Source organism: Centroberyx gerrardi, chromosome 14, assembly GCF_048128805.1.
Source record: "Centroberyx gerrardi isolate f3 chromosome 14, fCenGer3.hap1.cur.20231027, whole genome shotgun sequence".
Lineage (NCBI taxonomy): Eukaryota > Metazoa > Chordata > Actinopteri > Beryciformes > Berycidae > Centroberyx > Centroberyx gerrardi.
The window spans coordinates 26,738,826-26,763,585 of record NC_136010.1 but is presented as its reverse complement, the minus strand read 5'-3'; the positions used below and the strand labels follow the sequence as shown (position 1 = coordinate 26,763,585).

Genomic DNA, 24,760 nt, shown 5'->3' with positions numbered 1-24,760 from the left:
ATTTCTGCTACCTCAGTATTAAAGCAGCTCTGTATCGCTTGATTTGTAAAATCAAACAGCCACCATAAACTACTTTTATTACAGGGTCCATTTGTTATATCCGACCAAAAGCACTTGAATGTGCAACAAGTCCTGCTGAAGACTTTCAATGTTGTAAGTGGGAGCTTACGAGGAGCACCTAAAGGCAGCATAAACTCTTACATACAAACAATCACTCATACAGAAATTGACATCTTAACAAATAGGGGTTACACAATAGTACGAACCTATAGGTACAAGTAATAAAATACAAAAGTAAATAAATGAAAACAAAAAAGCAGGGCTTTCACATGAATTTCCTATATAAACTCTAATGTCAGTGTTATAGAATGATGTATAAAGAGGCTTTTTATGGGCACATTTCTTTTTAAGAAAGAGATAAGGTAAGAAAGAGGTAGTGTAAGGACAAGCATAAGTTCTGTGGTGCAGGTGCAGTAACAGCACAGCAGGGGGCGTCAACCTCCGGGTTTTGCTTCCCGTTACAGCCAACCAAGCTGCACTATCCAAGCCTTGACATTGCGAAGATGGAGGCTGTTATGATCTAGACCGGGATACATTAGCAAGCACGAATTGTGAGTTTCAGACCCTTGTTATGACAACAGTTGCAGTCGGTCCAGGTAATGATAAAACTACTGGTTACTTAGCTTGCGAGCTAACACTGGTCTCATTGCAAAGTTAGCTAGCACAAATGACAGCCAGCTCAGCTAATGTCAGCAAACGAGCTAGCGAACATTAGCTAAGCTAGCTACTAACATCGAATCAACTACAACGTAGTTAGAGATAATAGCTCATGTGTTCACTTCTGGTTATCCTTGCAATGTTTGACAACACTTTACTGTCTTATTCAGGGAGACAATCTGTTAACACAGAACCTAGTCAACAGCTAACTTCAGCTAACGTCATTAGCAAGATTACGAAGATGTGATGATATCGACGCTAGCTAGCTGACCAGTAACGTTAGCATTTCAAGAGCTGTTTCCTGGTTGTGATACCTCAGCTCTTGTTGTCGACCCGACGTTGCAGCTACAGTGTGGTTTGTTCATGCCATTACCTGACATTTCAAGGCCTAGAGAGCATAAAGCCAACTAAATAGCTAGATATAATGTAACGTTAGTCATGATACGTTCCATTCTCTGGTATGGAGAGAACAACACGCCAAATTCCATGAAAAATCTGGTAATTGTGTCCTTGTTAACTGGAAAAAAATACACTCCTTGTAAGACCTTGTACGAAATGGTTAGGATCCACTCTTGAATTCGGCATACACACAATACACCAAGCAACACTTATTGTAATTAAATTTCAACTTTTTACAGTTGATTTGCCTTTTATTCCCGTAATCTTCTTCCACCAAAATACAGGGTGGAAGGCGGTAGCGGGCAGTGTCAACCAATCCTATAAGTTTAGGTTTTATTGAAATAAAGTGCTTCTTGGTGGATCACCTGTATGCCGAACTTACCAGAACAACGACTAGCATAAAGGTCTTAAGTCGTGTTGTACGAGGTGTGGACGTTTCTCAATTAGCAAGGAAACATTATATTGCCAGGTTTTTGAATGGACTTTGGATGACATTCTCTCCACACAAGAGAGTTAGTAACGTTATTGGTGCTATATACTACATAGCCCATTCACTGCTTTCCTAGCCTGCCATATGAAGATATGTGTGTCTTTGCAGGTGGAGGCAGGTGGTGTGAGTAGAGTGCAGCAGATATCAGCAGCATGTACTCTGAGTGGCGCTCGCTGCACCTGGTGGTGCAGAGTGACCAGGGCCACCTGAGTGTCCTGCACACCTATCCCGCCAGCGTGGGCACAGAAGTAGCCAACGCTGTAGTCAAGCCCCTGGGGACGGCTGTCAGCCCCGTGGCCACAGAGAACATCCTCAAGACAGACAAGGAGGTGAGGAAGAGGCCCACGCTGTTGTAACTCAGACCCATACATATACTATAACTCAGTGGTTCTCAACCATGTGCCATCATGAGCAAAGATTCTGCAGGCTTTCATTCTAACCACACACTAAATCAAAAACTCAATTTTAATGACTCGATAAATGTTTGGTTCCTAGGTAAAGTGGACCATGGAGGTGCTGTGTTACGGCCTAACCCTTCCCCTAGAGGGGGACACTGTCAAGCTGTGTGTGGATGTGTATACAGACTGGATGATGGCCCTGGTCTCACCCAGGGACTCCATGCCTCAGCCTGTGGTCAAGGAGCCCAATTTGTACGTCCAGACCATCCTCAAACATCTCTACAACGTCTTCGTACCGAGGTATGACACAGATGTTTAGTGATCCCTCATTAGCCACCCTCATGAGTTATTAGAGTTGTTCAGTTGGCTAGTTGTGGTCATTCCATTTGTTGTTTGTTTTTTTCCCTCATCTAGTTTGCTTCTGTTTTTCTTATCAGTGCTGCAAACTAGTAATTCTGCTTTCATTGGACTTAATCTTGTGTTTTGATTGATTTTCGCGAATTTGTTTTTCTTCATATTCTCAGATTTTTCCTCATCTTTTATAAACTGCATATTTTTGATATTTTTATAGTTTTTCATTTATTTGCACACTGCATATATGTAATGTTTACTTTGTATATTTTCACATGCTACATATTTTTCATTGATTTCTTTGTTTCAGCATGCCTACTGCTGTTATTCTGCACATCCTGCATACGTGCTGTTCATGTAGTTCATACTGTGCATTTGCATAGAATACGTTCTAGTGTAGTCGCCCTCATCTGCTTCATTCTTAGTTTATTTTTATTTGGTGTATCCTTTAACTTGCTTCTACAATGACCAAATTCCCCACAGGGATCATTAAAGTTATAATTCATCTTATCTTTCACTTGAGCCTCTCACTATTGGACTGTTTTTGCATCCACCAATTGTCCCTTGATGTGACTCACAATGCCTGCTCTCCTATCTACACTTCCTTTCTCTTTTCACCCCCTTCCGTCTCATCATTTCTCCATTTTCATCCCTCGCCCACTCCCCCACTCCCTCCAGGCCTGAGCAGCACAGTCTGAACCACATCAGGCTGTGCCAGCAGGTTCTGACTGCAGTCCAGAAACTGGCACGAGAGTCTGTTTCCATGGTGAGGGAAACTTGGGAGGTGCTGCTGCTCTTCCTGCTTCGCATCAATGACACACTACTGGCCCCGCCCACTATTGGAGGTAAGGCCCGCCTTGTCCATCGCAACCTCGCATGCTAATTTACCTTATTAATAATAGTGATCATAATAATTAGAATGATAAATCTTTTAGAGCATTTTTCAAATAGAGGTGTGCTATGTAATAAATTAATGTAAACAATAGAAAACAGTTAGACAGGATACAATGGCCAAATGCACAGAGTAATTAAAGTAGAATAAAAACCAAATACAGATCATATTTCAAGTATAAGCAACCGTAGAAAAGTGCATTTTAAAAGTGTTTTACGGAGGTAATGTCCAAGATTCTATCTATATATATATACATATATATATATATATATATATATATATATATATATATATATATATATATAATTTTTTTTTTTTATCGTTGCTGCTATGCAGTCATTACTGTGGTGTTTCTGCACTGCACTTCCCAGAGATCACCTGTCAATCAAACAGTGTGTCCAGTACTGTGGCGTCTTTTTCCTTGGATTTTCTGTTGATGCAGTTTGAGTTTCTGTTTTCTTTATCTGTTCAGCCATGGTGGCTATCACTGCTCATGCTAACTATGCAGTTCTTCTTTTCTTAAAAAAAAACCCACTATTGCTGCTACAGGAAATGTAAAATGCATTACTTAAACCTATTAAAGGTAAAGGTAGATTTTAAAATCAATCCTAAATTGTACTAGTAGTCAATGAAATAGAGCTAAAATGTAATATGCTGTGTTGTCTGTGTTAATGTCAGGAATCTGACTGGAGAATTTCAGATTAACTATGTGGCTAATGGCTATATAAAAAGTTTTGTTGTTTTTTGACCCCAACTTTCAGAGCTAAGATCTATATGGCAGCATGAATGAATGCAAAATATGTCTACTTGCAGGTTTATTTACTGGGTTCCTGGTCACAGTTGCTACATCATGTGATTAACATTGGTCCCTTTAGTGCACACCGTTGTTTTCAATGTTTTCAATAAACTAATGAATCTGTCATCTATCTTAAACATTTTTTTTTTCTTTTGTGTTTTTGCCGTTTTATATATTGGTGTGCTGAGACCGTTTTATAAAAGCAATAAGTTACCCAGCCCAGTGCGTTACAAATGTAAAAAAATAATAATACTTTTTAGAAGGGCATTTACTCTGCTTTGCATCGTGCCTAACAACGTCTCTTAGCTGTTTTAAAATCGCTGTGAAGCACAGTCTCTCGTTGCTTATTCCCCCCTAATATTTTCCCCTCTGTCCAGTTGGGGTGGCAGAGAAACTGGCAGAGAAGCTGATGGCAGTGCTGTTTGAGGTGTGGCTGCTGGCGTGTGCCCGCTGCTTTCCTACACCGCCCTACTGGAAGACGGCAAGGGAGATGCTGGCCAACTGGAGACACCACCCACCTGTTGTGGAGCAGTGGAGCAGAGTGGCCTGCGCCCTCACCTCCAGGTAAGAGACTGATGGGGATATTTGTCCCATATACAGGTACTTCACTCAAAATGCTCATCAACTCAACTGTATATGTGATAATATGTGCATGCCTGCCTATCTTATTCAATCCAGACTGCTGCGGTTCACCCACGGCCCCTCCTTCCCTCCGTTTAAAGTTCCTGACGAGGATGCCAACCTGATTCCAGTGGAGATGGACAACGACTGTGTGGCACAGACCTGGTACCGCTTCCTCCACATGCTCAGGTGCGTAGACCTGCAATGGTACCTCACGTCACCCTCTTCCCGTTAAATGATTTCCCCTCTCTACTTACTCTACTTCCTATCTATGAAAAAAAAAAACTTCTAGCCTATTGTGTTTATACATGTTCTTTGTATCTTTCTGTCTGTTTTAATTTTCCTTTCTTTCTCAAAAACTGCTTTCCCATGAATGCAAATGCACAAAACTTTGTACAGTAGTCTAGTCCAGTCCAAAATGGTGCATACTATAATATGGGGCCAGTCTTCCTAATGGTGGTGCTATAGCAAACGTCTAAAATTGAAAACTTAGAAAATTGCACACCTGTAGCACATATGGCTGATTTTTCATGCATTTTTTTGAGGATGTAGGCCCATGTGAGAGGAATGTTTTGTTCGCTGCTATCTTGTGGAAATTATGAAGTTCATCACTTCAAACTAATTAAGTTGAACTTCTCCAAAAAAGCCATGTATGAAACACGTCTGTTCCTCTTCAGAAATAGAATCCAAACAGGCTATATTGGCATCTGTAAGCTTTTCGCTGGACTTTAGCACCTGGTACCCTCTCTGTGGTTTCCAGCAATCCGGTGGACCTGAGCAACCCGGCGATAGTGAGCACCACCCCGAAGTTTCAGGAGCAGTTTCTCAACTCCAGCGGCATCCCTCAGGAGGTGGTGCTGCATCCTTGTCTGAAGCAGCTGCCCCAGATCTTCTTCAGGGCCATGAGGGGCATCAGCTGCTTAGTGGATGCCTTCCTGGGTAAGAGCATGCTGGGTTAAGGTGAAAAGCACATTCACTGGTCATTTGGGAGGAATTTGAGTGTCTTTATCACATTTATCCAGATGTTATACAGCATGTGCCAAAGCTAACAAAAGGGATTCATCTCAGATTGAAATGGTAAAATGGTAAAACTCTAGGCTAAATGAAATGATGGGGTTGCACACGACAAAAACAGTTTTTAAATGAGGATTATTTTAGTCCCAGCAGGCAAAACGTTTGCTATGCGGCCTTCCTCAGTGTCTGTAGATTAGTCCCCCTCTATAATAAACCCTCTTCAAAATGACAGGTGCGTGAGATTGCTACAAACTAAATTAGCAAGTTCATTGACAATAACACAGATAAAGAATACAGTATTAAATCTCTCATCACATGTAACACCACTCAAGTCATATATTTACTGTTCTGCCAATGTGGAAAATATTATAGTGGCCAAACATCTCGGAAACTCCAAATTAGACTAAATGAACATAGAAGCAATATAAAACACGGTGATATCACTTCACCTGTAGCCCACCACTTCATAGAATGTGAGATAGAAGACCTCAAATGTATTGGAATTGAGAAAGTTCGGCCAAATCACAGAGGTAGTGACATTGAAAAGTCTTTACTCAGAAGACAATGTTTTTGGATTCACACCCTTAAAATGCTCTATTCTAATGGCATGAATGAGGAGTGTAATTTGATGGTCTTTTTATAGAAGTTTGAGTTTTGAGATTATAACCCAAACTTCTTATTGGCTATAGGAAAGTCCAGTTTATGAATGGCCCAAAGCCTGATGTTAAATGGACAGCACTATAGTTTTTGGATACATTACTGTCTTTCAAATCTAATTGTATCAGGTTTATATGTAAATACTGAAATTATACAATGTGCCTATGATTGATTAACCTTGAAGAATTTGATTGTTATGTCTCTTGAGGATTCCCTGAAATGTAGCAATCTCATGCACCTGTCATTTTGAAGAGGGTTCATCATAGAGGGGGACACACCGCTAATCTACATTAAAATAATCCTCATTTAGAAACTATTTTTGTCATGTGCATTTCAATTAGCCTAGATGTTTTGATTACTAGGATCACAAACCGACTTGTCTGAGCGCAGCGGTTTCTCCTAACTCGGATATCAAAATGGTAAAACTCAACATTCATGGCAATGCCATGCATCAGGAATTTTCGGTTACAGCTGTTACAACATAGTCATTGAAGCGCTACTCCTGAGTAAAAGCAAGGCTGAGAATGTGAGGAATACCTGCATGAATATTTGAATAGAAACATGTCAGTGTGTATTTCTCTCTTTACACTGTAGGTGTCTCTGTTGAAAAGAGAGATGTACGGGAGAGGGTGTTCTCTTTTTGTCCAGTGCTGCTGTCTCATGGTACAAACATCAGCTGACGCACCTTATAACAACATGGGCATATGGAGTTGTCCATGTTTATTGGTGGTGATGATGTTTAACACTTGGTGTTAGTTTTGTGCTTGAGCAAAATTACATGTCCCGGAATTGCATACAAGCTAAGCTACAAGATGATCATCAACAAGGTGTCTACTGCAGGCACAAAAAGTAAAGGCATTTGATCAAGGTGGATGAAGATCATGGGTGATTCATGTCTAACCGTTGTCTTGCATGCAGGCCTGGTGTATTAATATTGTCTATGATCAACTAACTGGATCTGAAAGCACTTCCTTTTCTCCTCTCTCCTGCATAACATTACAAATGGCAAAATGCCTCAGAATTACTACATTTATCCAAAGTACAAGTTCTGTCCACTGGAAGAGAGAAGGGACAAGGAATTTATTAGTTGTAATATCATTTGTTTGTTAAGACTAATAAGACGTCTTTTCCTCACTATGTGGGAAAAACTGTTTGTGCACATCTCATTTCACCTTCCTCTCAACAGGTATATCACGTCCCAGAGCAGACAGTGCCCCGCCCACCCCGGTCAACAGACTGAGCATGTCCCCACCCCCCTCCGTCAACAACACCACGCCCCCTCACAGCCGCAAGCAGCGGCATACCGTGGTCACCAAAACCACCAGCAAGAGTTCAACTGTAAGTCTGAGCATGACAACCATAACAGAAGTGCAAAGTTGAAAATTGGATTCTAAAAGGTTGGAATCTTTACATATGTGACGAAATCTCAAGCAATGACTTGATTTTCCTTGCCTGGTCGCTCTGTAAGTTGAGGGTATAGGCTATGCTAGCAGCCTAATCAGACATTCAACACTGTCCCCCTCCTTGATCACACAAGACAGGGAATTGTATTTTTTTCCTCATGCTGTAGTACATTATTTGCAAGTTTGACCCATATGAATGTCGACTCTTGGATTAAGACAGAACAGTTGATACATTTTGCGAAGCAGGTTTCATTTTCATTGCATCAGCTTTAAAGCTACACTAGGCACGATTTTTTAGGGAAAAATACACTTGTCTAGAGAATAGCGTCCCATCCCTCCTAATTGAGACCCTGTAGTAGATTATCCCTATTCACCTGAATGAAATCACCCACAGGAAATGATGAATTGAAATTTAAGAATTAAATCTTTTGCCTCTCTCGTTTCTTTGGTATCGAGCATCACAGACAGAGTTGATAAACATGTGCGTGAGCGTACTGTGTGCAGTTCACATCAAATGATTTCCTCTCGCTGCCATTTGGAGCCGCCAACGTGTGACAGTGCTTTGTACAGCTTTAATAAACACAATTTGCTCTCTGAAGCCCACGGCTACCCTGTGAAGAAATCTCAAGTGATCACGTGATTTTTCTTGCCTGAGCGCTCTGTATTTTGAAGGTATGGTGCTGTGTTAGCTATGTTAGTCATGTCAGCAGCCTAATCAGGCACCCACCTCTACCTCCACCCACCCCACAGGGCAGTGGTGGACAACCAACCAAAGCGTCCCAGCAGCAGCAGCAGCAGCAGACTTCGTCCTCCCCAACCCTGCTGTCCAGCCCCAACCAGAGCAGCTGGGAGTCTCGGCCCCTGCCGGCCCCAGCCCGGCCCAAGGTCAACAGCATCCTCAACCTGTTCGGGCAGTGGCTCTTTGACGCCGCTCTCGTCCACTGTAAGCTCCACAGCGGCCTCAGCCGAGACCCCAGCATGACTGGTAAGGAGCCAGCCTCAGACAGCGGCCAATAGCTTAGCTGCCGTAACATGTTTAGGCCGACATTTCATTTGTGCATGGACAGGTGGGTGTTTTGTTGCTGTGTTCATTAGTACGTGTTTTTGTGGAGTTATCTGTGTTTTCAGTGTTTGCGTTTTTTACTGTATGTTGTGCAGGATATCCTTTCCTTTTTCGCCGTTGTTGAAAGTTCCTTGTGCCTTTGTGTGAGTGGAGGGCTTGGTTAGAAGTGGCCTGGTACGAGATGTTTAGCCTGATTCAAAAACCATTTACATCTGCCCACTAATTAAACGCAGCTGATACCGCATATAGGGTATAACCATATGCGTTCTACATATCCTATGGGAGTCTCAAGATTTTATTCTGACACTCATAATATTGACTTCTTCATAACCTTACAGTGTAGAATAATTAATGGAGGAGTTAATAACAACACACATTTATGCTAATAAGACAAGTATTTGAAGAGAAATTGGGCATATCAGTGGCTCTCCATTTATTTTCCTCTCTTTTTGGTGTAGTGTCCTGCATGTGTCTGCCATGTCTGAGTGATGTTCAACAGTTGTAGTGGGTCAAAGGTCATCCATTGAGGAGAACAAAAAACGCAATTCATGCTTGATATGAATTGACCCCAAAATATTGGATTCTGCTTTGATTTTGTGTCTCTCCACTATTTCTGTTATCTTGCAGCCTCTTTTATCCAAATTCTCCTTTCTTATAAATCTTGTAAGTAGGAACGGCAGCTTTTTTTCTCACTTGATTCGCAGTCGGTTCTTGACAAATTCCTGCTTTTTAGTTCATTTCTTCATGATCCATCGCCATTGTTTTCTTTATCCTCATTTTTTTCTGTTCCCACTCCCTGTCATGAACGTTCACCAGCGTTCTCTCAACGTTCTCCAATGGTGATGGAATGGGGCCACCAACTCACCACTTGTTTCGACCATAACGTTGCCAGTTTGTGACTACGCCACCATATTTAAATTTTTCATTTCCTTTTCTTTGGGTCACACTAATCCTTATTATTTAGCCTCAGACCCCCTCAAGTTCAGCATTAATGTTTCGTTTATTGTAATTTCCTTTTGTATTGTCAGTTCACTTGAGTTTGGACTATTGGTTTGGTGCCTCAATGCATGAAGTGAATGGTCTGTACCTTGAGTGACAGTAACATTATTGCAACAGCAAGGGAGCTGACACAGGGATTTTGCTTTGTGGTCTTGCAGCGGGGAATGAGTCACATTTTGGTATCAACACACTACACTTGCTTATGCTTTGTGCCAACGATAGCCAGAACTTTTGTGGCAAACTCTTTGTGTCAGAGGTCCCTTCTTTGTATGCCTGTTAATGGTGTGAGTGTGTGTTTGCAGTCATTGAAGTCTTTGTTCTTCCTTGTTCTGAGTGTGATTTTTTTTTTTCTTTCTTCTGCTTTATGGTCTGTTGATGTTTCAGTTTGCGTTTTTACTATGTTTACTTTTTGTTGCAGTGTGCATATAGTAGATATATGTTTGCCTCAGTGTTTTTTTTTTTTACATGCATGTATACTGATGGCCACGCTTCAATTCAGGGTCCTTTCATTCTTTGTCTCTTCCCGTTCTCTACAGCCATAGCCACTCAAGTGGGTCTGGAGCTGAGGAGGAAGGGCTCCCAGATGTCCACCGACTCCATGGTGTCCAACCCCATGTTTGACGCAAACGAGTTCCCAGAGAGCTACGAGGCAGGCCGAGCCGAGGCCTGCGGGACTCTCTGCCGCATCTTCTGCAGCAAGAAAACCGGAGAAGAAATTCTGCCCGTCTACCTGTCCAGGTAACATGAACATTTTGGATGCAGATTTAGTGCTGTGAGCTGTTGAAAAACCATCAAAAACAAGTAGGGAGCATAGCTACTGTATTTGAATTTGTCAGAAGCTCAGGGATATTTCTCTTTCTCTGCAGGTTCTACATGGTCCTGATTCAGGGTCTCCAGATCTCTGATTTCATCTGCAGACCAGTCCTGGCTTCTATCATCCTCAACTCATCTTCTCTCTTCTGCTCTGACCTAAAGGGCATTAATGTAGTGGTGCCCTACTTCATAGCCGCCTTGGAGACCATTCTACCAGACAGGTTAGATTGGTAGTGCTTTACAGAATTATAGGAATAGTTAACATATAATTAGCATCTTTTTAGCTGGTTAGTATCTTTTCGAATGTGTTATCTGTCAATCTACCCACCAAACCCTATGATTTCAGTGGTGGTTCTCATTAGAAGTCATTTTTTGGGATGTTGGTATAGTTTGAGAAGCTCAAGCTGATCAAATTTGCTTTTCTCTACCAGGGAGCTGTCCAAGTTCAAGATGTACGTAAACCCTACCGATCTGAGAAGAGCCTCCATCAACATCCTCCTAGCCATGTTGCCCCTGCCACACCACTTTGGCAACATCAAATCAGAGGTGCAGTTTTGGTTCCTGTCTGTCTTGTCTTCAAGCTAATAATACAGCCTTGGATTCAATTGCAATGTTTGTTAATTACATGATATGAACTAGGGATGTCCCAATTCAGTTTTTTTGGCTGTGATACCAATCCGGCTTATTAAATTTTGACTATCTACCAATACAGAGTAACAATCCGATATTTTCTCAGTAGACTTTTTAGTGACACATTATAGTCAGTTTTTTTGTTTTTTTTTAGCTGACTGCCTAAATAAAAATGTGAAACTTCTAAGCCCCAAAAAGTGTAATTGTTTGCATCTTTTTCTTGCAAAAGACCTTTAAATCACTCCCAGTCATACTTGAACATGTTTCAAATGACTTTTCTCCTGAAGGTTGTCTTGTGCTCTTAGATGGTCTTCAACCACCCAGCCTTGTGCCCAAACTACCACATGGGTACCTTAGCCTTTAGTAAAATCCAGGGTGTTGACTGTGTTTTAGGTTCTGCTGGAGGGGAAGTTCAGTGAGGAGGATGGGTGTCCTCATGACCAGCCCGTGTCCTTCCTGTCCCTGAGACTACGTCTGGTCAACATCCTGATCGGAGCCCTGCAGACTGAGACCGACCCCACCAACACACAACTCATCCTAGGTATCTATTGTCCTCTTTATATATTCAATATCTGTTCATTCCGCTTCTCCATATTACCTGTGCCATGTTTTTGCAGACACAATTAATTTTGGACTGTGTTCATATCTTTCTATTGTTGTCCCCCCCTTTTCAGGTGCAATGCTCAATATCGTCCAAGACTCGGCACTGCTGGAGTCCATAGGCGCACAAACTGAAACAGTAAGAGTGATCACTATTGTCTCTATTGATAAGCAACCAACCTTTTACTGGTGCTTGATGCAGTATGATGGGCTGGGTGTCAAGATTGTCATGTTTTTGTCGTGGTAGGGCAGTATAGATGGGAGCCACATGACAGTGAGGAGCCAGAGCCACAGCCGCACCAGCAGTGGCATTAGCTTCACCAGCGGGGGCAGCACTGAGGCCACCAGCCCTGACTCTGAGCGTCCTGCCCAGGCCCTGCTCCGAGACTACGGTAAGGACACACTCAGCTACTCCACATAAACTAAGCTATAGTCCTAGTGCATGATGGTTTTACACGGTAGCCATAAGCACCAATAATCAGCTTTAGTTAGATCAGGCATAACAGCCTTGCTAGAAGACTATATAATTTCATGTGATCCATTACCTGGCTGCTGATCTGTATAGAAAATGCAACTCATTGAATTAACACCTCTGTTCTTCATAGCTAACGTGGTTAAAGTGGTATGCAGAGTTAAGAAGCGCTGGGTAAAATGTCTCTGTAGGTGAAACTTATTTGCTGTGATGCTGTGCTATTGGACAACAGTTTGCCGCTGGGTCAAACGGGTCTTGTAGTTTGATTTTTTTTTCTAATTGAAGAAATGCTGCCTAAACAAAGGCATTTCAAAGAATGAGTCTTTTCCTGGTCACTAATGTATTTACTATATATTCTGTAATCTAACAGTCTTTTAATAGTCATTGTGTGCAGTGTTGATTTGAAACCCTCTTCTAATGCATGTTCTTTAATAGCATGACAAAACTAGTAACTGGGCATCCAGGATCCTACCAGCTGTGTAAATCTTAGCTCTGATGTCCCAGCCTTGTCCCCTCTATCCTGCTCTGCTCTTTTCTCTGCGGTGGTTGGTATTTCGGGGTGTTATATGCTCTAGCTCTTCCAGATACAGCGGCAGGCCTGCTGGTGCGCAGCATCCACCTGGTCACCCAGAGGCTCAACTCCCAGTGGAGGCAGGACATGAGCATTTCACTAGCCGCCCTGGAGCTGCTGGCTGGGCTGGCCAAGGTAAGGCTACAATGTCCAGACACCACAGAGACTCAGTGTACCGTACCTAGGTCCAGTCTTCAATAACTACTAGCGGGCCTGGCCAAGGTAAGACCATGTCTTCCATGTTACCCAACCAAGGCTCAACCAGCTACTGTTATATTGCCACTTCCCCCACTACTCTTTAACTTTCTTAAACCACAATGGTTCAGTGTAAATCTATCATTACAGTAATCATAACTTTGAAACTTGTCTTTAAATGCTCGAATTCTGAAGTACAAAGTTATGCAGTTATCACCACAACACCCATGTGCTGAAATTCTTCCCAAATAGATAGAATGGAGAATTTCACAGTGTACCTTTTTGTTTTGTATCTTTCCACCTATGTGTTCCCCAGGTAAAGGCGGGGGTAGACTCTGCAGACCGTAAACGTGCTGTCAGCTCTATATGTGGGTATATTGTGTACCAGTGTAGCCGTCCAGCTCCTCTTCAATCCAGAGACCTCCACTCCATGATTGTAGCTGCCTTCCAGTTTCTCTGTGTGTGGCTCACAGAACACCCTGACATGTTGGATGAGAAGGTAAGTCTTAAGGCTAGATTCTCGTTTGGCCAAAATATGTTAGGTTAGGTAGGGTTAGTGCTATGTAGTAGGGTTATGTTAATTTTACGTTAGTAAAATTTTACTAATACCTTTATTCTTATTTTTAGTAATTAGTCTGAATTTGATTTTAACCTCAGGCAGTTGTCACATTGTTGGAATAAAACGTATACATTTGTGTTTCAGCTACCCTAAAAACATCTTGTTAACATTGTTAGCATTTCTCATTGAAACCACTGGGGTACCACTAGCCACAGAGTTATTATTTAGCTTGCGGCTAGCAGAACCCATTGGTTTGAATGAGAAATGCTAACAATCTGTTCTTTGGTTAACTGAAGTTTGAATACACAAACTTTCCCCCACATTGTGATAAATGAATGGTGAAGAAAAAAATAGTCAAAAATGCCAAAGGTCAAGTTTAATGACATGATTTTCATACTTTCGTTTTCACTGCTATATCCAGATCTGGATGCAAATAAGAGAGGCTGAAGTCAAATGTAAGTGGTTGTACCAGGTGTTCTTCTTTTTTTGCATTAGGACTGTCTGGTAGAGGTGTTGGAAATCGTGGAGCTGGGGATCTCTGGTAGCAAGTCCCGACAGGAACAGGAAGTCCGACATAAAGGGGAGAAGGAGCACAACCCGGCCTCAATGAGGGTGAAGGACGCTGCTGAGGCAACTCTGTCCTGGTGAGGCTCCTTATGTCCTCCCATTCTCAATATGCTCTTGAAATTACAGTTTCACTGTACCCGTTAACCTAATTTCCTTACATTTCTGTCCCTCCTTGTGTTGCTGTGGTGTTCCCCAGTATCATGCAGGTGTTGGGGGCCTTCCCTTCTCCCAGCGGACCAGCCTCCACCTGCAGCCTGCTGAATGAAGACACCCTGATCCGCTATGCCAGGCTCAGCGCCACAGGAGCCAGCAACTTCCGCTACTTTGTCTTGGACAACTCGGTCATCCTGGCCATGCTGGAGCAGCCTCTGGGCAATGAGCAGAGTGAGTAGCGCAGTCACTGTGGATCCTTCCTTTCTTGTTATGTATGTCACACTTTATTTGGATATCCATTGTTGACACTGAACTTCTTATCAAGTGACTATAATGTGTCACTAAAAAGTCTACTGAGTTTCAAGTGAACCTCATAATTGTGTGAAAAGTAGTTTACAGAGATTCAGTGTCTGGGCTAGGGTTGGGGTTAATATTAGAAATAGGGTTAGGGTAACATAATATGTAGAGATGTACCAAATAGGGAAGTGACACTTTGTTGAACATCTCACCTGATACTTTACTTTTGTTTATTTTTACAGGAACCATACACAATTAAAATTGCACCAGAGTTGGCTTTCAGCTAATTTGCATCTATAGTCCCTGGGCAGGAGGTGCAATCAATAGAAACACACAATCAACAGTACATACTATACAGTGCAGTTCAAAACATTATACATGAAAAATCCAACAGCCACAACTTTAACTTTAAGCTTTCAGACTGATGTTGGAAGGTATGGAGTCCCATTTTCAAGTGCTTTGATAGGAAAAGCTGTTGACCAAAGGCTGACTTTCTGAACTGTGGTACCCAGTCACCTCTTGCTGAAGCTGTAGTCTCCCTAACGTTGCCTTTGGGTCAGACACCTCCTTTAAGGGAAGAGGTGCAAGATCATGGTCAATTTTATACATCAGACATACATCTGAAAAACAAAAAGAAAATTGTCCAACAAGTTATATCAACATTGGACTATCCAAATAAAGTGTAACCCTTTACTCTTTTTTTTTTTCTCCACTGCCTTGATGGTTAAGTAGCCTAATGTTTCTTGAGGATTAATAACAAAATGTGTAATCCGACTTCCAACTGAGTGTGTGTGTGTGTGTCAAAATTTTCTCCTGTAATTTCAACTCTGTTGCACTTCATGATCAACTATACACAAAATAGCACTGAAAACCGGTAGGGTGACACAGTATTTCTATGAAAAATGTATATTAATCATTTTGGTTGGTGAAAAATATTCTTGGCAGGTAGTTCTTTTTTAGTTTGCCAGCCATTGGCTCACTAACAATAGACCATCCTGCTTCACCATAAATGGTGATGTGTCTGTCCTCACAGACCCCAGCCCATCAGTCACAGTTTTGATCCGAGGGACGGCTGGAAGACATGCCTGGACCATGCAGCTCTTCCACCAACCCAGAGGAGCTCGGGCCAATCAGAGGGTGAGATCACACAGCATAGACTGCTGCATCACGAAAGGCTCTAATATTTAAGAATATCGACTCCAAAATGTTTTAACGTATGTTAGCACTGTGTCATCGTAAAACTCCACATCCATTTCCTTGATGACACTAAACTCTATTCCATATCCATCCACTTTTCTCCTCCCATACAGCAGGTGTTTCTTCCCGAGGGCCGTCCGGCACCTAACAATGACGTGGGGATCAAGTACAACGTCAAGCAGAGGCCCTTCCCTGAAGAGGTGGACAAGATCCCCCTTGTCAAAGCTGATGTCAGCATCCCTGACCTGGACGACATTGTCAATAAGGAGGTGAGAGAATTGCTCCCTATTGACCCCTCCATCATCCGGTTGTTGTTCTTGTATGGCCAGTTATTATCAAATAAAATCATTCTACAGGTATATGCTGGAAAGATTGTTTTCATGGCTGAAATGGGGCCAAACAGGAAATGTATTATTCATATTATTTATTATCATACAAACTCAGGTGTGTTGTATGGGCTGGCAGGATGAAGCGAGAACTACAAATACACTGAAGTGTAATCACCCACACGTGAGTTGTTGGAGAGGGTTCAAAGGTCACTCGGGTGTCTGGTGGAAAAGGGGCTTTCATAGCAAATAATTGTTTTTCTCTCATAATCCAGTATCCGGTTTGGCGCCAAACATTTGAACCATTGATATGAATTACCAACATTTGGCTGATAAATATATATTTCTTAAATTTAGCAAATGTTGGCCAATTATTTTGGTATCTCAGTATATCTGTCTGGCCCTAGTTCACAGATGAAATGTTTGGTACCAACAGCAGCAAGGAAGACTAAAGCTCTGGTGCACATTGACTTTGGGAGGTGAAACCTCAGTATTTGGACTGTGGGACAACAACTTGCTCTTTGTGCATTAACCACCATTCACCAGTGAACCACCATTCACCAGTGAACCACCATTCACCATCAGCTACGCCATCTTACAAACTCTAAAACTGCTCTTTTCAGCTGGAGGTTCAGCATGACAGGCTTCGCAGCATGATGACCAAGCAGATTGATTATGAGAACACCCTGGAGCGCCACAGCGAGGACGTGTGGAGGTCCAAGCCTTTCCCCGACCCCCAGACAGACTGCAAACCCCCTGCGCCTTCCCAGGAGTTCCAGACAGCACGCCTGTTCCTCTCCCACTTCGGCTTTCTGTCTCTGGAGGCACTGAAGGTCGGTAATTCTAGTTTATTTGGTTGTTGTGGTTATTTGGTTGTTGTGGTTGACTGTAGTTCAAAAAATCTGTTGTATGTTTAAATTTGACCATTTCTGTGCCAAAAAATTCCAAAAGATTTCCAAAGTGTTTCAACATTTCCCACAGTGTTGTATTCTTGTCAGGGTGGAAAAGCCTCTGAAACAGCATTTAGACCACCATGGGACACTAAAACTCTCCACTGAAACACATAATAATAATCATAAAAATAATGATCGCCTATTCATGCATACTTATATTGATCAAAATGTCACATTAGAACCAGTCAGATTAAGGTCTTCCCATAGGCAACCAGTTTATTGATACATTTTACATAAATATGTAACCAAACAAACTACATCATATCCATCATATCAGAGGTGAACGACACTGACTGGCCAATATCTGATTTTTAATCAAATGCCAGTATCGGCAAATGAATATATTAGTCTAAACCTAGTATGTACCTGTGTGTTGTCCGATTATTTATTTATTATTTCTATAGGAACCAAACAACAGTCGTCTACCTCCTCATCTGATTGGCCTGGAGTCATCCTTGCCAGGATTTTTCGATGACATCAGCTACCTGGACCTGCTGCCCTGCCGACCATTTGACACCGTCTTTGTGTTCTACGTGAGGGCTGGACAGAAAAGCAGCCACGAGGTGAGCGAATACAGCTTGATTGGTTCCAGCAAGACACAATGCATTCAGTATAAAATAAGATATGATGTAAAAAAAATTAAAGTTAGTAAAGTAAAAATGATGCATGATCATTCAAAATTGAGAAAATGTCACAAAGAGGCTTGCCTATTGCAAGGTTTGGGTTGTTTGTATGGGGTAACTGCAGGTCCTGAGAGACTTTTTAACAAATCTTATATCATATGTTTCTATTATATTTCATTGTAACTGGCATTAAAAAAGTTTGAATATAACTTGAAAACTTAGACACCCTGTCGTTAGTCTTTTTTCAGTATGTTATTTCCTATGTTGGAATATTTGTATAAAAATCTCTGAATAATCATGGATCTGTGCTTGTGGTGGTCAGATCCTGAGGAACGTGGAGTCATCGACCAGCGTCCAGCCCCACTTCTTGGAGTTCCTGCTGTCCCTGGGCTGGCCCGTGGACGTGGGACACCACCCTGGCTGGACGGGACACCTGGACACCAGCTGGTCCCTCAACTCCTGCTCTGACAGCAACGATGCACAGCAAACAGGTAAGCTGTTCAGCTGAACAAAGTATTAGCTCTAAAAGAACTGAGCCTAACACCACTTTCACATTGGACTAGTGACCCTGTGAAACTCTGGTCTGCTTGGTGTCAAAGTTCAGTGTTTATGATAGGAGAAACCAAGATACAGTGTCGCACACTCTAGCTCCATAGAAAATATTCTTTATTAGATGACGTTTCGGCCCTGCTGCCTTCTTCAAGATCAAGAGTTCAGTGTTTAACCGCTGTTGCTTTGTGTCTGCAGCATCATGCTGAACACAGACTGGAAACGCATCTGCTTTTGATGACCTTATATCGTGATGGCCCATATTACATTCCTGTGTACAAGGCTCAGTGTGAATTGCCTGCTACATGGGATTGATTTGGATCTGCATACCACAATACTCTTGGTTTGTGTGTGTGTGTGTGTGTGTGTGAACAGGATGTAGGAAAGAACTGAGCCTCAAATCTAATTGTGGCTGAAGATGCCATTAGACACATGTTGAAAGGGGACTTCTCCAGTTTCTCACACTTTTATCACTAGCTTTATGGCCAAAAGCATATCACAGTAACTCTTTGTTTGTGGTATATGCGTAAATGTTGAACAATGTGAATTAATTTTCTTCCTATAGAGGAGGCAGCTACTCCGGAGGACACAGGAGGTTCAGTGTTCAACGGGGAGAAGAAGGTTTTGTACTACGCCGATGCTCTGACCGAGATTGCCTTCGTTGTTCCATCTTTAACTGAAAACTCTGGTCAGTGTTTGAATTTCTTGAATATGAATTCCAAGTACATTTGATAGATATGTAATGAAAGCATAGCAAGGCACTCATGGTTTAAAAAGCAGCCGTTTCTTCTTTGGTGCTTCCCAGAGGAGTCGTCAGTGCACAGTGACTCTACAGTGGAGGCAGACACCAACTCAGACCTCATGCCTAGTATACTGAAACAACCCAATCTCACACTGGAGCTGTTCCCCAACCACTCTGACAACCTGGAGTCTGCCAAAAAGGTAATGTGTGATTGTATATGAACTGTATGCCGGTAGCACTCATTGTGATTGCTTAACTGCATTGTTTAACATGTTTTAGTGTCTGTTGAACCCTAACCTGTGTTGTGCTCTTTCTGTAGCTGAGTCCTTTGGTGAAGACCAAGAGGTCATCCACAGGAAAGTCTTTCCCGGCGCTGGGTCCTGAGACCAAGGTGTTTGTGGTCTGGGTGGAGCGCTTTGATGATATTGGTAAACGCACATTGCCTTCACTGCCTCTTCTCCTTGAGTTTCGTCTTATGTGGCGATCCTAACTCTTTTATCTTCATGTACTCACTGGTGGAAAAAATGTTACATTACCATGAACTGCTCTACAGTTCTACAGTATATTGCTATACTGGTGTATTGCTCTACGCTTTAATGCCCTCCTATACAGTATAAAGCTACAAGTCTCAGTGAATTCAGTTCATTTCTAAAAAGTGTGAGACCAATGAAACGAGGAGAAAGTATATGAATGCCATTATGTTTCTGTTTCCAGAGAACTTCCCGTTGTCTGATCTCTTGGCGGAAACCAGCACGGGCTTGGAGGCAAGCATGAGCAACAGCGCTTCCTGCAGGTACAGTGACAAGCCAGTGGCTCAGGCTGAAGTGATACTAGTCTCAAAAAAGATTCTCAAGAAAATTCTCATCCTCCTATCTCTCTCTCTCTCTGTGTTTTCCTCCATTTGTTGCTCTAGGTCAGGGTTACTAGAGAAGGACGTCCCTCTGATCTTCATCCACCCCCTGAAGACGGGCCTGTTCAGGATCCGGCTGCACGGAGCTGTGGGCAAATTCAGCATGGTGATTCCCCTGGTGGACGGCATGGTGGTCAGCCGCAGAGCGCTAGGTAATTGCTGACACGACTCTCTCTCTTTGTCTCTCCCTCCCCTCCATTTCCTCTGCTTTTGCCTTGTCAGAAAGAGCAGAGGCGACAGATTCTAATGCATCACAGGGTTCCTACAGGAAATGTGTTAGGGTGGCGGGAGGGAGGGATCAATGAGAATAAACTCACCTAAATAATAACACACACACACCATGTTTTCTAGCTGTCATTTTGGTTTAATATGCAAGGGGAATAAACTCCATTCACTTATTTTGTGTTGTGTTTGACAAGTTGAACTTGCATCAGCTTGCTTGTGGGCTAATGAAGGCTGCCAGTAGTTGCATGCAGAGAAAAAGGCAGTACAAATAGCATGGCTTGCAATGGCATGAAAGAAATCATTTGAGGTTTCTATCTTAATTGCAAACGTAACCAGTTATTAAGACTTTTAGACATGGATTGCTGATATTGTGGCTTTAAAATTAACTCACAGCATGATGCTCCCAAATATGCTTTTAATTATTGCTTGTGGTGGCACCAAAGGCCAGCAGATGACACGGTTGGGAGCTGTGTTTGACAGTTGCTTTGATCTCAATGAAAATAAATGCTTGAGTAATTAAAATTTGAAATTACATTTTTTTTCAGTATTTTTCAATCGAGGCAGTAGTATTCCTTTCTTTAAGGCGGCCTGCCTTGACTACATAGCGCTGTGGGAAACCCTGCTATCTCCCTCCCTGATTTCTTTTTCCAGTGTTTTTAACCTTGTTAGACAGACGAGTGGTGACAAATGTTAATGAGCTGCACCTGGAGGCTGAGAGGGTCCTGAATACATCCCAAATATACATCTCATATAGACAAAAAAAACAAGATAAGGCAAGCCTAGTTTAGCCATCTGTGAATGCAGCCTGTGGGGAACATTGTCTGTCAGGAACTGAAACATTTGACCGATGACTTTCTGTCCATAAATGGTACAGGACCCTTTTCGTGTAGGTTCCAGAAGATACTTCCTTCCTATTGTCAGTAGTTGCGTTTCCATCAAGCCATTTTATGAAAAAATTGAAGTTTCGAATGAGAATAAGCTGAATGGAAACATCAAATTAAAAAAAAAAACTGCCCAAATATTGCAAAAAAGTTTTTGCGTTCGCTTGAGGTGGTCCATTTGTTGGTCTGTCGATAAAGAGGTAATTCGAAAAACTGCGTTGCAAACGTATTTTGCGAATTAATAATGACGTAGAATTACCTTAACCCTGTATTCTGCACAACTGGCAGCTTGTATAGTCTGTCGCGATGTGTTCCTCTGGCGGAACCGGTGGCCCGATCGGCCCAAAGAACGGCCCAATAATCCTGCCCAGATCAAATGTTGTTCTGGATCCTCCTCTCCATAAAATGCCTTTGCACGGTGACCTCCCAGAATTGTTTTGTGTGTCTCTTTTCCCAGATATGGCGACCGTCATTGAATGGGCATTTCCCCTATAATATTGCCCATAATATTTAGTCGTCATTGCCGGAAAGAAAGAAATGCGGCCACCAGCAGATTACATGACAGAATTATTATTACTTCTCCTATGGCAAATAACTCTTGGAAAGCTCATTGTGATCTTGTCTCACCCCACACACACGCAAACCTACTTATTCGGTTAAAAGCCGTTAATGGAAATGCACCAGATTAGCATTTTAAGATTGTTGACTTTTCAAAAGTTTGCTTAGAATTTGCGCAAAACCTGAAGGGAAACAAAGCTAGTGAGACGAAGGGCAACATTTTCAGGCTCTTTGGCAACGCCCTGTGCCCTCAAACAGCTGCTGTGGCATGGAAAAAGCATCTAGACCACCTTCATGTGGTACGTTAGTGTAGAGGCTCGTAATATCAAGGTTCAACAATAGGGCATCTTCGGGAAGGTCATTAATATTAGAAATCTTAATGAAATCAGTGGAATTGTTCATATAGGATGGCAGTTTCTGAATACAGGCCTTAATAAAAAAAAAAAGTCAAACTCTGATAAAGGGGATAACAGAGAACCAGTTTTAGCTGCGATGGGTCAGCTTTGTCAGCTACTTTTATAACAAGATCTTTATGATTAATCAGCTCATCTAAGGCTTTTCTCTCGCCATCAGTAAGGTTGTAAGCAATTTTATGAGGTTGTTCACATACTTTGAATAATTTGCTGAAATTGCTTTGTACACATAAGAATTACAATACTGTCACATTTGGTTGCTCTTGACTCATGAGCCCCTTTGCTGGCATCCTCCTCCCAGGGTTCCTTGTGCGTCAGACGGTCATCAACGTGTGCCGACGGAAGCGTCTGGAAAGCGACTTGTACAACCCGCCTCACGTGCGGCGGAAGCAGAAGATCACCGAGATCGTGCAGCGCTACCGCAACAAGCAACTGGAGCCCGAGTTCTACACCTCGCTCTTCCACGAGGTGGGGGAGGGAAGGCCCCACCTCTGACGTCCCGTCCTGTCCTAACACTGGCTCACAAGCGCACACAGGAACACACACACACACGTACATACACACACATAGAACAACATTTACACGCACGCACGCATACACACACAGAATCTCTATATTTATACTGTACTATTTTGTTATTTATATCAACACATATATCAACACTGTCTGCTATTGACTCCCGAGAGCAAAGTGTCAAAAACCATGCCAAGGTGCAAAAAGCTAGATTTCTACATGTCTCAGCCACTCATTGAAGCTTTGGATGGCTGAAGTTCAACAGTGACTGTCTATCCTCGTTTAGGCTCACGCTTCGTGGCAAGAGTTTCTGCTTCTCTTTTAATCGCAATAGAATAGTTGACCTGTTGGCCTTTCTGAAACTGTCAAAAAAAGCTGTTTGTTTGGCCTTGAAATCCTGTGATTAGACTGAATTGTATGATGGTTTGGTAGCAGGGAGTTGTGTCCAAAATCCAGATTCGCACATCTGTTTTTGTTTTGATCAACGAAACACAGGTTGATTTTATAGGAGGATTTTTGGTAAGGAGATAAATTTGGAAGCAACGCAAAAAATGTCTTGTTTAAATAATTTCTTTATTGCCGCTGCTTCAGGGTTGATGGCTTCAGTGGAGCGAAGAAGCGATTGACAGCATAAATCCACAATCTAGTTTTACAACAAATTGTCTTCTACACCCAGACACCTGTCCAAAGTCTTCCTTGTGGGAACGGAGTTGGCCATTGTGGCAACTGACGGAGCACACAGATAATGCTGTTTTGTGTTTTTCTGATTTCCCATCTAATTTGTAGGACTGTTGCGTTGTTTTACTGTGTGTGGATGTTATTTTGACACCTGAGCTGTCTCCGTGCCAGTCTGAAAGTCATCCCATCTCACATGACAGCCACTACACTGTTTGCTTGTGTGCGTGTGTGTGCGCGTGTGTTTGTGTGCGTGCGTGTGCGCGTGTGTGTGCTTGTTCAGCCAGTCAAATCATTGGCACTACAAGGAGTCATAGTGACTCCTCAAAATCCGATACATTGGAAAAATGGATTATCGGTCACTTTCAACAAAGGAGAATCTCAAGATACTAAAGTTTTGAACGTTTCAAACTTCTGACGCAAGACGTCACCCTAGAATTAGTTTCCTCTTAACGCTTGCTAACATGTTCGTTTACAGATCATAAGAGCAGTTACGGAGCTCCTGGAGCCAGTACTTGATGTTACAGGGCTGAAATGATAGAGATACAGTGACGTTTTAAGTTTTAAGTCTATTTTCTGCCAAGACCCAACAGAACCGTAGCACAGTTGAAGTATCTTGCATCCCCCCCAACAAATCTATAGTGATGGATTGAAAGGGCAAAATTGTCAAAGTAGCTCACAACAAACATTTGGCTCATCAAAACTGAAAATTTGAATTCTAAACCCAGAGAAAGAATATAAATCTATTAGTGAGATTCAGTTTGAATAACAGAAATTGATGCAGTTTTTGCATTCACAAATCTTTCTGCTTCACAATTAGTTGACCCACTCTTGTTTACTCACTGTACTTTGGTTTTGACGCAAGCCCTTTTACTGTCTGCCTGTAACAATGTGAATTTATTTATCACAGAGATGGAGCAGGACAAACGCCTCTAGTTTCTTTGTTCTATTGAAAAGTCTTAATGCACTGAGCACATTTTTCCATTTATTTTCTATTCCCTTTGGTTACCCTACATGTCTTTTTGTACTTGTCTGCATTTTAAGACAACCCTGCTGAAGGAAGAGTTTTATCTTGTGAAATACGAATGAAGAGGAGGCATCGTCGATACGTTTTTAACCTATCATGTCTAATCGTGTGACTCACTTTTTAACGACTGTGCTTTGTGCACATGCCTTTTTTGAAGGAAAAGTACATTAAATATGCTTCAAAGAAACTACATACAATCAATCATGCATCGTATCCTAAATTACTCATTTGATGTTTGGTCATATTTAAGGATTTTGCCATGTACAGAAACGGAGGATGATATGTAAATATATGATAGTGTAAGGCATATACAAGTTGTCTGTTGCATTCCTCGTTTGAAATGGCAAGAAAAGTTATGTATGTATGCAATTATGTGTGGGAGAATCACAATGGGTATTGAATGTAACATGCATCAATTAAAACTCTTAATGACCTTTTAATTTCTCCCCATCCTAATATTTGACTTTTTGTTTACAGGATGTCTATTAGGAATAAAATGAAGTTCCACTTT

At 42.0% G+C, this 24,760-nt stretch overlaps 1 protein-coding gene across 13 annotated transcripts; it reads left to right on the top strand.

Moving 5' to 3' along the window:
- The first annotated feature begins 548 nt into the window (after positions 1-548).
- LOC139921023 (ral GTPase-activating protein subunit beta-like) lies at positions 549-24,760 on the top strand. 13 transcript variants are annotated; one of them, XM_071911160.2, is made up of 32 exons: positions 549-656; positions 1,715-1,935; positions 2,102-2,304; positions 3,034-3,200; positions 4,421-4,607; positions 4,722-4,853; positions 5,425-5,603; positions 6,930-6,998; positions 7,522-7,673; positions 8,489-8,723; positions 10,337-10,538; positions 10,667-10,834; positions 11,045-11,159; positions 11,637-11,784; positions 11,918-11,982; positions 12,091-12,235; positions 12,900-13,021; positions 13,398-13,580; positions 14,136-14,284; positions 14,404-14,591; positions 15,691-15,794; positions 15,968-16,123; positions 16,299-16,364; positions 16,804-17,013; positions 17,538-17,696; positions 18,079-18,247; positions 18,871-18,993; positions 19,111-19,247; positions 19,367-19,475; positions 19,762-19,840; positions 19,961-20,109; positions 22,336-24,760. In XM_071911160.2, exons 2-32 carry the CDS (start codon positions 1,759-1,761, stop codon positions 22,527-22,529), a joined length of 4,641 nt encoding a protein of 1,546 aa, XP_071767261.1. In that variant the 5' UTR covers positions 549-656; positions 1,715-1,758; the 3' UTR covers positions 22,530-24,760. The 13 variants fall into 13 exon arrangements, with proteins under 13 accessions (XP_071767261.1, XP_078144349.1, XP_071767260.1 ...); XM_078288223.1 differs by having other exon boundaries at positions 12,891-13,021; positions 15,971-16,123; XM_071911159.2 differs by having other exon boundaries at positions 12,891-13,021.

Excerpts from the sequence above, each read along its gene's own strand:
- LOC139921023 (XM_071911159.2), top strand. The coding sequence starts at position 1,759 with ATGTACTCTGAGTGGCGCTCGCTGCACCTGGTGGTGCAGAGTGACCAG. Across the intron at positions 10,539-10,666 it reads CTGCCCGTCTACCTGTCCAG|GTTCTACATGGTCCTGATTC; the intron begins GTAACATGAACA and ends CTTTCTCTGCAG. Across the intron at positions 10,835-11,044 it reads GAGACCATTCTACCAGACAG|GGAGCTGTCCAAGTTCAAGA; the intron begins GTTAGATTGGTA and ends TTTCTCTACCAG.